Source organism: Triticum aestivum, chromosome 3D (genome assembly GCF_018294505.1).
Source record: "Triticum aestivum cultivar Chinese Spring chromosome 3D, IWGSC CS RefSeq v2.1, whole genome shotgun sequence".
NCBI classification, from domain to species: domain Eukaryota; kingdom Viridiplantae; phylum Streptophyta; class Magnoliopsida; order Poales; family Poaceae; genus Triticum; species Triticum aestivum.
Genome location: NC_057802.1, coordinates 132,796,288 through 132,811,009, shown reverse-complemented (window position 1 = coordinate 132,811,009; position 14,722 = coordinate 132,796,288). Strand labels below are relative to the sequence as shown.

The following is a 14,722-nucleotide window of genomic DNA, read 5'->3' as shown; positions in this document are numbered from 1 at the left end:
AGAACTCACATACTTATTGTGAAAGTTTATTAGCCCTCGAAGCAAAGTACTACTACGCATGCCCCTAGGGGGATAGCTTGGTAGGAAAATACCATCGCTCATCCCCGACTGCCACTCATAAGGAAGGCAATCAATAATAAATCATGCTACAACTTCTTAGCATAACGGGAGACTATACGTGCATGCTTCGGTAATCACAAACCTTAACACCAATATTCTTACTAAACCACAAGCATTCACTAGTACCTCCCACATATTGCCATCTTTATATCGCAAAAACTATTGCAAGGAATCAAACTTATCATATTCAGTGATCTACATGAAAGTTTTTATTATATCCCTCTTGAATACCTATCATATTAGGACCATTTTCATAACCCGTGCATATTGCCATTACTATTATCAACTCTAAAAATGATATAAGTGAAGCATGAGAGTATAATTATTTCTTTAAAATATAACCACTGACATGCTCTAAAAGATATAAGTGAAGCACTAGAGCAACTACCTAGCTCAAAAGATATAAGTGAAGCACAAAGAGTATTCTAACAAATCACGAATAAATGTGTGTCCCTCTCAGAAGGTGTGTCCAGCAAAGATGATTGTGGCAAACTAAAAATAAAATAAATCAAAGACTCATATAATACCGACGGCTCCAAGAAAATTCATATCATGTGATGAAAAAAATATAGCTCCAAGTTATTTACCGATGGTTGGTAGAAAAAAGAGGGCATGCCATCCGGGGCATCCACAAGCTTAGAGTCTTGGGTGTCCTTGAATATTACCTTGGGGTGCCTTGGCCATACTCAAGCTTACGGTCTTGCCACTCCTTATTCCTTGATCCATCGTGATTTCACTCTAACTTGAAAACTTCAGCACATAAAACTCAACAAAAAAACTCATGAGATCCGTTAGTGTAACAAGAAAATCATAACTTTAGGTACTGTTGTAAACCCATTAATATTTTATTATTGCATATTACCTACTGTATTCTAATTTCACCATGACTTATACACCCCGATACAATCCATAGATTCATTAAAACAAGTAAACTAGGCAATGAAAATATAATCTGTCAAAAAAAGAACAATCTGTAACAATCTGAACAAACGCAATACTTCTGTAACTCCAAATATTCTAAAAAATTAGGACAACATGGAAAATTGTATATCAATCATGTGTAAAACATTCAGAATTTTATCACATTCCAGTAAATTAAAAAAATCTTCTACTGGACGCAAAAGTTTCTATTTTTTCACAGAATCAAAGCAACCATCAACCAAATCATCCCAAAGGCTTTACTTGGCACAAACACTAATTGAAACACAAAAACACAACCATAATAGTAGCATAATTATGCACACACTCCAAAATAGAAAAGAAAAAGGGAAAAATAAAGATAACTGTTGGGTTGCCTCCCAACTAGCGCTATTGTTTTACGTCCTTAGCTAGGCGATGCATAGTTTCAAGTGTTGTCATCCTTCATTCTCAAATCCTTTTTAATCAAATCTTCCAAAACTTTTCTTAATAAATCTCTATTTCCATATTCTCCTTTCCCCGCGGGAGAGCTTTAACTATTGAAAGGACATTGTTTGGTAATTTTAACATTCATTACTTCAATATCTGAATCATCACCATAAACATCTTTATATAAAACATGTATCTCATCAGCAATAGGTTCCCTAGCCATCTCCTCAAACTACTAATTACTAAACCCTTCATCAATCCTTTAGTGATCCACTCCAATCTATCACATGTATGGTGGTACAAAGTTTTAATAACTTCAACATAAGGAACTCTCCTCCTAAGATTTTCACTATATGCAAAATAATCTTTAGATTCCAAACTACGTATAGTATGTTTATCATGGAGAATTCCTTCTATTGGAGGATGCTAAATATTTATCCTGTAGTAAGAAAATATTTCTCTAGCTTCTCGGATTATATAGTCAAATTCATACATAAGGATAATAGTAGCAATTTTCTTAATTTTGGGATCATGAATATTGGGAAGTTCATAGAATATATTTTGTAGTGCCGGATGAATAAGCAAAACAATTCTTTCTATCTTAACCAAAACCATAGCAAAATCATCCACATAGCAATGTGTTTTATCTCAAGAATCGATCATCTAATTATGGGCATGACTCCCATGCAATCAAAAAATTCCTGAATAATATCCTTTCGAATAATATTTCCGCTACCCACATCATAAATTTTAGTTTTGAAATTGGTGGCAGCTTCAGTTTCCGGAGGATCATGACTAAGATCACAAGATTCAAGTTTTTCCTCAAGAGTCTCACTAGTGTTATCTTCACTGGTGCTTTCCACAATAACTTTCTCAAATTCAGACATGATAACAACTCCAAGCAAGTAACAAGCAAACAAGCAAACGAAAATATTTTTGTCTTTTTGTAAAACTGTATTAGAAGTGGGGGACATAAAAACAAGAGTCAAATGGCAAATGGAAGTAAGAAAAAGTAGATGATAGTTCATGCGAAGGTACTTGATAGGTTTTGGTGATGTCTCCCGGGCAACGGCGCCAAAAATTCTTCCTGCTACTTGTGAGCTTCGTTGGTATTTCCTCGAAGAGGAGAGGATGATGCAGTACAATAGAGATAAGTATTTCCCACAGTTAAGAACCAAGGTTATCAATACAGTAGGAGAACCACGTGAAACCTCGTTAACAACACCTACACACAAAAGAGCAAATACTTGCACCCAACGCGATCAAGGGGGTTGTCAATCCCCTTGGCTTGCAAGGATCAAATCTGATAGTGATAGATAGATATATAGATAGATAAAAATACAAAATAAATCAATGGTAAATAAATTGCAGCAAGGTATTTTTGGATTTTATATATGATAAAAGTGGACCTTGGGGCCATAGTTTTCACTAGAGGCTTCTATCTCGAACAAAAAACATAAGGTGGGTAAACAAATTACTGTTGCGCAATTGATAGAAAAGCGCATATTTATGACGATATTCAAGGAAATGATCACTTATATAGGCATTACGTTCGAGACAAGTAGACCGACTCCTGCCTGCATCTACTACTATTACTCCACCCATCGACCGCTATCCAGCATGCATCTAGAGTATTAAGTTCATAAAAATGGAGTAACGCCTTAAGCAAGATGACATGATGTAGACAAAGTAAACTCAAACAATACGATTAAACGTTGTCGTTTTCCCCTTAATGGCAACAATACAAATACGTGTCTTGTCCCCTTCTGTCACTGGGATATAGATCACCGCAGGATTGAACCCATTATAAAGCACCTCTCCCATTGCAAGATAAATCAATCTAGTTGGCCAAACCAAACATATAGATCGGAGAGAAATACAAAGCTATAATAATCATGCGTAAAAGAATTCGGAGAAGTCTCAATTAATATTCATGAATAATCTGATCATAAACCCACAATTCATCGGATCCTAACAAACACACCGCAAGAAAAGATTACATCGAATTGATCTATAATAACATCAAGGAGAACATTGTATTGAATATCAAAGAGAGAGAAAAAGCCATCTAGCTACTAACTATGGACGCGTAGATCTATGGTAAACTACTCACAAATCATCGGAAGGGTAGCAAGGTTGATGTATAAGCCCTCCGTGCGCGATTCCCCCTTCGATAGAGTGCCGGAGAAGGCCTCCATATGGGATCGTGGAAGAACAGAAACTTGCAGCGGTGGAAAAGTATTTTGGGTGGCTCTCTGTTGGTTTCCCGGTTTTAGAGAATTTATAGAGCCAGAATTAGGTCAGACGGAGCTACGAGGGGCCCACAAGGCATTAGGGCGCTCCTACCCCCCTAGGTGTGCCCTGTTGCCTTGTCGTTTCCTCATTTGCCTTTTTGGTCTCATCCCGAACCTTCTAAGGTCTCTCTTGTCTAGAAAAAAATCATCAAAAAGTTTCATAGCATTTGGACTTTGTTTGGTACTGGTTTTCTAAAAAACCAAAAGCAGGCAAAAAACAACAACTGGCACTTGGCAGTAGGCCAATAGGTTAATTAGTCCAAAAAACTGATATATAATTGCATATAAAACATCCACGATTGATGCTACAATAGCATGGAACAATAAAAAATTATAGATATGTTGGATACATATCAACACTGAGTTAATAGGTTAGTCCATAAAAACAAGATAAAATGACATATAAAGTATACAAAACTGATATTATAATAGCATGAAAAAAATAAAAAATTATAGATACGTTGGAGATGTATCAGGATGTCCAAGGCACTCCAAGGTAATATTGCTCCACCTATCGACCGCTATCCAGCATGCATCTAGAGTATCAAGTTCATAAAAATGGAGTAACGCCTTAAGCAAGATGACATGATGTAGACAAAGTAAACTCAAACAATATGATTAAACATTGTCGTTTTCCCCTTAATGGCAACAATACAAATACGTGTCTTGTCCCCTTCTGTTACTGGGATATAGATCACAGCAGGATTGAACCCATTATAAAGCACCTCTCCCATTGCAAGATAAATCAATCTAGTTGGCCAAACCAAACATATAGATCGGAGAGAAATACAAAGCTATAATAATCATGCGTAAAAGAATTAGGAGAATTCCAATTAATATTCATGAATAATCTGATCATAAACCCACAATTCATCGGATCCTAACAAACACACCGCAAGAAAAGATTACATCGAATTGATCTATAATAACATCAAGGAGAACATTGTATTGAATATCAAAGAGAGAGAAGAAGCCATCTAGCTACTAACTATGGACCCGTAGATCTGTGGTAAACTACTCACAAATCATCGGAAGGGTAGCAAGGTTGATGTATAAGCCCTCCATGCTCGATTCCCCCTCCGATAGAGTGCCGGAGAAGGCCTCCATATGGGATCGTGGAAGAACAGAAACTTGCAGCGGTGGAAAAGTATTTTGGGTGGCTCTTTGTTGGTTTCCCGGTTTTAGAGAATTTATAGAATCGGAATTAGGTCAGACGGAGCTACGAGGGGCCCACAAGGCATTAGGGCGCTCCTACCCCCCTAGGTGTGCCCTGTTGCCTTGTCATTTCCTCATTTGCCTTTTTGGTCTCATCCCGAACCTTCTAAGGTCTCTCTTGTCCAGAAAAAAATTGTCAAAAAGTTTCGTAGCATTTGGACTTTGTTTGGTACTGATTTTCTAAAAAACCAAAAGCAGGCAAAAAACAACAACTGGCACTTGGCAGTAGGCCAATAGGTTAATTAGTCCAAAAAACTGATATATAATTGCATATAAAACATCCATGATCGATGCTATAATAGCATGGAACAATAAAAAATTATAGAAATGTTGGATACATATCAACATTGAGTTAATAGGTTAGTCCATAAAAACAAGATAAAATGACATATAAAGTATACAAAACTGATATTATAATAGCATGGAAAAAACAAAAAATTATAGATGCGTTGGAGATGTATCAGGATGTCCAAGGCACCCCAAGGTAATATTGCAAGAAGCCTCAAGCATCTAAGCTTGGGGATGCCTCGGATTGCATCCCCTCTTTCGTCTTCAACACTATCGGTATACCTCACTTGAAGCTATATTTTAATTCTTCACATGATACGTGTTATTCTTGGAGCATGTTTTTGTTTTATTTGTTGTTTGATACCATCTTTAGATCTGAATTTTTATTTTATTTGGAGAGAGTCTTTACATAGCTACCTATTTACTTAACTACTCTTTGTCCTTCACATCTATTTTTGGATTAGTTTATTGTTTACTCTTGTGCTTCATTTATATCTTTAGAGTAAAAAAATTATGAATGAATTGAATGTCATATGTTTTATTTATTATATGTATATTGAGAAGCAAACATTCATCGTCCGTTTAATCCGTTAAAATAGAAGTGAGAATATGATAGTTCACATCTTTAATCAAGCAAGGGAGTTATATTATAATGACAATGAGCATTAGTTTTATTAAATTGAACCTATCATGTTGAGGTGGTAAGTATCTCCTAGTGAAGGACGGATGATTCACTTGGCACATGTTTACACATGTTTGATAAATTCCAAATTCAGCCTTGGTAGTATTCAAGTTTGTAGGCTATTATCATGATTATATTTTCTCAATAATGTTACTATTAGAGAATGCATGATTGTGGTTTTCGTTCTTGGTAATGTGGTTGCCCAAAGCTTTTTGCTAGCCTTTCCCTATACTAGGCGGAAATACTGCTTGCGCATCCAAAATCCTACCTCTAAATATTCAAATAAACTCTTGTTTTGTGTGCCCGCATAGCTCATGGAGCGGTGGGGTAGTCAACACTACCTCGAAAAGTTGGAAGTTGGCAGGCATGCGTGGATTCGGCTAGTCAGGGTTTGTGTTAGTATGGTGGAAGGGGATTGTAAAAGCATGGAAATTGTCATTAATGTGTTTAGCATGGAAGATATTGGAAACCTTGGTCATTAAACCGTTGAACGGGCTTGTAGCCTAGTGGTTGCGGCGACCTTAGTACCACCCCAGGTCCTGGGTTTGACTCCCGGTGGGAGCGTTTTTAAACAAGCCTGGGCAAAAATTTCTGGAATAAAAGGACTGTAGGGCTGATGCTCTACAATAAATAGTCAAAAAAAATACATTTTAAACCAAATGAGCTCCGCCATATGTTAATCCCTGCTTCCCTCTACGAAGGGCCTATCTATTACATGTTGAACCAATTCCATTTTCTCTCTTTTGGCACCATGTATTGGGCATTCGGATCACTCTTAGCTTTGCATGCATTCTTCTAATAGAAATTTGTTGAGAATTGTATATGTATGATGGTTATCTTCAAATTGGGATACCTAGTCGTCATCTATAATTCACCGATTGTTTTATGTTTGCAATATAGTCTTGAAAGATTGCGAGATACTTCATTACCACTTCATGATATGTTGAACTTATTGGAATGATGCTACTTTTTATTAGAATTATAATTGCCTATGTAATCAAACTTATGCACTATTCTAGCATTCACACTTCATAAATTATTTCTTTTATCATTTACCTACTTGAGGACAAGCAACAATTAAGCTTGGGGATGCTCATACGTCTCCAATGTATCTATAAATTATGAAGTATTCATGCTATATTTACATCAATTATATATTGTTTTGGTTCACTTTTATATTATTTTTATGGACTAACTTATTAATCTAGTGTGTAGTGCCAGTTCCTGTTTTTTTGTATGTTTTTGGTTTCGCAGATAATCCATATCAAGGGAAGTCCAAACATGATGAAAATTTACAGGGACTTTTTATGGGAAATAAGAAACAACATAAGCTTCGAGAGGCAACCAGAAGAGGGCCGAGGGGCCTACAAGCCTAGTGAGCGCCCCCTAGGTCGCGTCACTCACGCTTGTGGGACCCTCGAGGCTCTGTTTGACCTAATTCCAAGCCTATAAATTCTTTAATATTCCAAAACCCTCCGAGCGAGACCCGAACAATTTTATTGCCGCCGCAAGCCTCTATTTCGAAGTGATCTCATCTAGAGGCCTTCTCTGGCACCCTGCCGGAGTAGGAACCATTGGGGAGGCCATCTTCGTCATCCTTGTTGTCTCCATGGTGATGTGTAAATAGTTCATCCTCGGGGATGAGGGCATGTACTAGTAGCTATGTGTTTTATCTCTCTCTCTCTCTCCCATGTTCTTGATGGATTCCGATCTCGATGTATCATGAGCTTTGTTAATAAAGTTGGATCACATGATGTTCACCCCCTCTCTTATTTTCGTGGTGAATTGATCTTGCTCTTTGAGGTTTCTTTATGTTGGATTGAATATTTTGGATTTGAGATCACTTGATTTCATGTCTAACTCACGAATAACCGTGGTGACATTGGGGCAATCTACGTGACATAAGAGTTCAATGATACACATCATATGGTGATGTCGTAGTACGATCTCTAGGGCTATCAGTGACACTATGGGGGTGGTTCAATATATTGATTGGAAACACAACTTTGAGGTGTTTTTCTACTTACGCGATTTTGTCCTACCTTCTCCAATAGAAATAGAAACCTTGGAGTGATTCTTTTCTGCACTTTGAGGGATTATCGTGTGATTCCATTATGTTAATGATGTTGAGAGATTGCACTAGTGAAAGTATGAACCCTAGGCCTTATTTTCAAGCATTGAGACACCGTATTTAGCTACTTTTTGTTGCTTCCTACCTTGCTATTTTTATTCGTTTAGATTATGAAAACTTATTTCTACCATCCATATTACACATCTATCATCATCTCTTCGCCGAATTAGCGCACCTATACAACTGACAGTTGTATTGGGTGTGTTGGGGACACAAGAGACTACTTGTATTTTGTTGCAGGATTGTTTGAGATGGAACCACCTTCATCCTACACCTCCCACGAATTGATAAATCTTAGGTCATCCAGGGAAATTTTCTATTGTCCTACATAACTCTACACTTGGAGGCCCAACCAATTCTACAAGCATAAAATTGCATAGTAGGCATTAGGCCATTTCAAGGACGTCGAGATACAAATGTGCTCTCAAACGGAGTCGTCTGACCTACCGGACACCCTCCATTAAACATGGTCTAGTTTTGTACACCATTGAAATGAACCCAACTATTAAAGGAAGGTGGGCATGCCCATGGTAGGAATCCATGCCGGGTTTGAATGATTTCCGACACCGTATGCAAGGTGCGATATGTCCAGCCATTTATCAACCTTTTTTCACCGGAAAACTCTAGAAAATGCAAAACTTATTGAAAGCCCAAACAACTTGGCATGGTGCCTTTAATTGGTTATATGAGGCCATGGAAAAAACGTAGGGCCATTTCAAGGACGTCGAGAAAAGACGTGCTCTCGGACGGAGCCTTCTAACCTACCCGAACACCCTTCGTTTAACATGGTCTATTTTTGGACACCCTTGAAATGACCTCAACATTTGCAATCGGCTGGGTGTGCCCATAGTAGGCATCCATGTAAGGTTTGAATGATTTCTGACACCATATGTATGTTGTGACACGTCTGGCTATTTATCAGCCATTTTCAACGGGAAAACTCCAGAAAATGCAAAATTTGTCGAAAAGCCAAACAACATGGCATGGTGCCTATAATTGGTCATACGAGGCCACGAAAAATTGGAGCCATTTCAACGATGTCGAGAAACAACGTGCTCTCAGATGGGACCTTCTAGCATACTAGAACACCCTCCGTTCAACATGGTCTATTTTTGGACATCCTTGAAGTGAATCCAACTTTTGTAAGAAGGTGGGCATGCCCGTTGTAGGCATTCATGTTAGGTTTGAATAATTTCTGACACCGTATGCAAGTTACGACACGTCCAGCCATTTATCGACCTTTTTTCACTCGGAAAACTCCAGAAAATGCAAAAATTGCTGAAAACCAAAAAAACTTGGCATGGCACCTTGAATTGGTCATACGAGGCCACATAAAAAATTGGAGCCATTTGACGGATATCGAGAAATAACATGCTCTCAAACGGAGCCTCCTGGCCTATCCAGACACTCTACGTTGAACATGCTATTTTTGAACATTTTTGAAATGACCCCAAATTTTGCAAGCAGGTGGGCATGCCCATGGTAGATATCAATGTCAGGTTTGAAAGAAAAATGTATTTAAAATCATAATTTTAAAAGTAAATGTTTTTTAAAGTATTTTATAAACACTTGAAGGAAAAAAGAATTTAAAGCCATAATTTAAAACACTTAAATTGTAATTTTCTATTCCAAAAAATATTTCAAATTTTTTAACAGGTTTCAAAAAGAATAATATGTAAAGTTCAAATGGTAAAAAATGAATTAAGAAAAGAGAGGAAAAACTAAAAATGGAAAAAAAAATGCTTAGGCCTTGGCCCAACTAGATGATGACATTGCTCCCGTCGGATGCCTATTGGGCCGACCAAGTCTCACAGATTTGAAAAGGTTCACCGATTCAAAAACTATCCCCGTTTTCAAATTTTGTACACAAATTAAAAAATTCCATTTTCCCATAATTTCACAAACTCAAAAATGCCATAGAGTTTCAAATAATGTTCATGCTTTCAAAATTGTTTGAAATTTGAAAAAAAATTCCTGTTTTCAAATCCATTCTATACAAATATAAATAATGTTTGGGAAATTCAAAAAAAATGGTTTCAGATTTTTATTTGTTTTTTCCTGTTTTTTAAGTCTATATTTGTTAGTGTTTTTCAAAAAATGTTTGTGATTAAAAATTGCTCTTCTTTAAAAAAATGTTTGTGTTTTGTCATTCTTTGCAGTTTTCAAAGACACAGACATTTTATTTGATATTTATGTACAATTTATTAAAATAGGAATATAATTTTTTAGCAAAATTTGAACAAAAAGACATTTTTTCAGATTTTGAACAAAAATTTAAAAGCACGAGCAGTTTTTGGAAAATAAAAAGAAACGTAAAATCGAAAAAGATCATAAATAAACAAAATACATATAGAACAAAGAAAAAGACACATTTTTTATGGAGAAAATGATAATCCGAAAAAATATTCATGAATTTGAAAATTAGTTCCTCGATTTGAGAAAAGTTCATGAGTTTTTGAAAAAAGTTCCATACAAACTGAAAAAGTTCATGGATTTGAAATAAGTTCACTAGCGTGTTAGGAAAAAACTGAAAAAAGTTCATGGATTTGGAAAAAGTTCATGGATTTGGAAACAGTTCATGAAATTTGAAAAAAGTTCACAAAATTTTAAAATATTGAAAAATTGGAGAAAAGTTCATGAATTTGGAAAAAGTTTCAAATTTTCAGAAAATTCATGCATTTGAAAATATTCGAAAAAGGAAAAGGAAAAAGAAACAAAGAAAGGAAACAAAAAAAAGAATATAAAAACCCAAGTAAAAACCAAAGAAAAAACAGGCCAAAACAACCCAATAGAAAAGAAAAACCACAGTCTTTCTTTTTATTCTTATATTTGACACACTACAAAAGATGGAAAAGAAGAATTTAGACATAGGAGGTGAAGTATGCCGGGTGATTAACACGTCTGGTTATGAACCGTGAGGTTATGAGTTCGAGTCTGACATAACGCGCTTAACTTTTGAAGGTTGCATACAAAGAAAAAGTTGGGCCGAGCCAAGGTCAGAGGGGGTGTGTACGGCGAAGAAATAAAAAATGAATAAAACAGAAAAAAGGCCAAACAAAACCAAAAAAAATAAGAAACTAGAGTGAGAAGATGCACACCAAGAAAAATAATAGAAGTAACTAGGCACATTAAGTGAGTCGTCCCATTTGGTTACAAACGAATGGAAGTAAACTAAGAGGTTGGGAGTTGGAATCCTACCCCGTGCATGTGACAGGCGGGCGGATCGGCTATGTACATCTACGTATAGCTCATATGTACCACATACGAAGATGGGTATACCTTATGGTTAAATGATCATATTGCCCTTATACGGTTTGTGAGGGGGGTGTACCGAAGCAAGGCTCATAAGTTTGATGCTCCGGTGTAGAACTGCAGACAAATTAAAAAAAATTGAATTGTCATGTTCATTTATACCAATATAAAAAGACCCAAAGGGGCAGATCCAATTAATCTCGGCCATTAAATCATGTCAATCCAACGACCTAGACTGCTTCAATGTCGAGTGCTCAACACGTTTAGCTTACAGTTAATTTCATGCCAAATATAGTGCTAATCACATAATAACACACAAGATAATATCCTACTTAATATCCGTATGCACTTATTATACTTTCAAATTAACATGCATTGCACGTACACATTGACTAGTTATGTAAAAGACATGCTCGGTATTAGTTCAACAATGAAGTAATTGAATATTACCCAGCCTATCAAAGAGACCTACCAATATTACTCGGTCGGTTGAGTAAGCATAAAATATTGCACTACAAAATGAAGACTACAAGCCTCTGCTGAATACAAGAAATTTGTTACTCGCTCCAATCCGAATTAATTGATGTGGCCTCTAAACAATGTAAGTAAGATATTGTATAGAGGTTGCGATAGTTAATTCGAATCAGAGGGAGTATACCTTCTTACCTGGTTCCGCTATCAGAACAATTCATTCACGTAGGCGTGACATATACCATTAGCAGTGTTTCAGTTTTCGCAAAACTGCTCTCTCTCACCTTCACAAGATTTCGTACAACTACTGAAGCTTGTATGCAAGAAGGGCGGGGAACTGAAGATTGATTTTTTTTTATGTCCTTAGTAGTTCTCCGTCAGAGTCAGAACCGCGTTGTCCGGTCGCAGGTGACTGAGTTTTGGCACGGCGCTTCATATACTTCCACACGGCCCCTACAGCGTGGGTCGAGTCGACGATCGTCTATAGCAAAGTTGGTATCCTTTGCTCAAGGTTTAGGGATGGCAATGATGCCTTCTTGGGGAAGAGTTATGACGATGACGCATGCGTGCTGTCTTAACGAGGCCCTCTTCGGAGTGGTGGTGAGGGGGGGGGGGGGGCATGTGTGTGCCGCTCAGTGGTTCGTGATGGTTTTCACCTGGTTTTCATAATTAACCGGGCTCCGGTTTTCACCCAGTTTTCTCTAATTAACCGAGCAACTCTTTTCTTCTTAATGAATGGAGCAATCCTGCCATTTCAAAACTAAATAAATAATAATAATACCCACACTGTTTGGCCCTCATCAATGAAGGGCAAGGCGGCCACACCCGAGGTAGAGTGAAGCGGAGTGGCCCGGGCACCTGTTGAGGGCAGCCATGTCAGATGTAGAGCTAGGTGGCCAAGATACGATGTGAGCACCAGACGTGGGGCAACGTGGGCACTGCATCGAGGGCGGCAACAGAGGCGCCGCAAGCAGCATGGACGCCGCGTCAATGGTAGCGTGGTCACCGGAGCTTAGTGTTGGGTGGGGGAGGGAGGTGCATCGGCGTGTTTGTGTGAGAGAGATCGTGGCTACGGACTATCAGAAAAGGCAGGACGTGTGCAGGGCAGTTTGTGGGCGATGATGATTCTGATTGGCAGAACATTGAATCTGAACCTTTGATTGGGTCGGCGGACCGCCCAAGCAATAAGGATCAGACCGTAGGGTGTTGGTTGTGTTGTGTGCACTAAGTTTGGCGGCTTTAAAAGAATTTGAAGTCATGTCTTTATAAGTAAAGTAAGTAAAGTGGAGATAAGTAAACCCCCACCCCCCCCCCCCCCCCCCCACACCCAAAAGTAGAGATAAATAGAGATAGGATTCGCTCATATGTCAGACAATAAGCTATTAGAAAACAACGTAGCTACATCTCAGTCGATACTATATTCATGAAATCTTACATCAAGATCCGTGCAAAAATAGTTTTTTTTCTTACATGTTATGTCACTTGACTGAGACTTGGTGTCGACTAACACCTAGCAACACCCGAAAACAGTCTTGACTTCCTGTTTTGATAAAGAGAATACATGTGAGAAGTATCCAGTAAAACTCTCATGTTGAACGGAAATGAAAAGTAAAGAGGATAAAGCAAAGACACGAAGTCTTCGAATTTAGGTGAGCCTGAATTCTTTTAGCAATTAACTCCAACTTGCACTAGGGTTGCTCTTTCTAGTGACCTTGGCAACTAATACTTTTTACTTTTTAAAATGCCGAACCAAAGCGCTATCTTAAAAGTATGAGTACCAACTACCAATATTGGAGAGAGATTGGCAAAAACAAAAAAGAGTGATAACATGATGACATTGCAAGATAACGATGGAATATACATACAAAAACTAAAACGGAAAATAACACCAAGTTGCACCCTCTTTCGATGTCATCACCCATCAGAACCGCAATAACATTAAATTCTCTCCTTTTTTTGGTGCAGAAAAGAAAACAGGAAAGCATCACAATGCATGCATTGCATGCAACCGGCCGGGACCGATGATCAGCTTTGCTCATCCGACGGCGGTGGGGAAGAGGAGGTGGTGGTGGTAGCGATGGCGGCGAGTTTCTGGAGGTTGAGCTTGACCACGGTGTCGGTGAACATGCGGGTGTCCTCCTCGGTGTTGCCCTCCGGTACGTCGACGACGTAGGACTCGACGACGACGCAGTAGGACGGGCCTGAAGGCTCGTCCGCGAACTCGGTGACGGAGGTGACGGAGCGGTAGTTGCGGAGGCGGTGCTCGCCGCCGACGACGCGGAAGCTGAGGATATGGCGGTCGTCGTCGAGGATCTCGAGGCGCTCGGTGCTGGTGGAGGCGGGGAGGCCGGAGACGACGGTGACCTCGCGGACGCTGCCCACGGTGGCGCCGTCGCCGGCGGCGAGAGCACAGGACTTGATGAAGTGCTTGTAGCGCTGCGGATTGGCGAAGCCGCGCACGATGTCCCACACGGCGGCGAGAGGCGCCTGCACGCGCTGTGTGACCAGCGACGTGCACGTCCCGCTGGCGCGCCCAGGGAATGTGTGGTGCTCCTCCACCACGCCCTCCACCTCCCTCCGCTCCGGCTCCGTCAACCCTTGACGGAGCGCGCTCTCCATGTGGGGCTCCATGCTCTTCCCTTCTCTCTCTCTCTCTCTCTCTCTCTCTCTCTCTCTCTCTCTCTCTCTCTCTCTCTCTCTCTCTCTCTCCCACCCCCCTCTCTCTCTTCCTCCCACCTCTCTCTCTCTCTCTTCTCTGGCTAGTGTGCAATTAACTAAGAGAAGGCCTACTTGTGTACCTTGTGGTTGATGTAGTATTTGCAGATTGGAGGCGTCTCACCTTTTATGGTTGGCCTCTAGCGTTGTTGCGGGCTTGATGGTGTCTTTCTTTTCCATTTTTGAGCTCCTATTCGTCCTACGAGA

At 39.1% G+C, this 14,722-nt stretch overlaps 1 protein-coding gene across 1 annotated transcript; it reads right to left on the bottom strand.

The window, feature by feature from the left end:
* Window positions 1–13,647: 13,647 nt before the first annotated feature.
* On the bottom strand, window positions 13,648–14,481 carry LOC123074352 (abscisic acid receptor PYL9). The gene has a single exon (XM_044497220.1). The coding sequence runs from the start codon at window positions 14,429–14,431 to the stop codon at window positions 13,826–13,828; it is 606 nt and encodes a 201-aa protein (XP_044353155.1). The 5' UTR covers window positions 14,432–14,481; the 3' UTR covers window positions 13,648–13,825.
* Between the last annotated feature and the right edge of the window lie 241 nt (window positions 14,482–14,722).

Excerpts from the sequence above, each read along its gene's own strand:
- LOC123074352 (XM_044497220.1), bottom strand. The coding sequence starts at position 14,431 with ATGGAGCCCCACATGGAGAGCGCGCTCCGTCAAGGGTTGACGGAGCCG.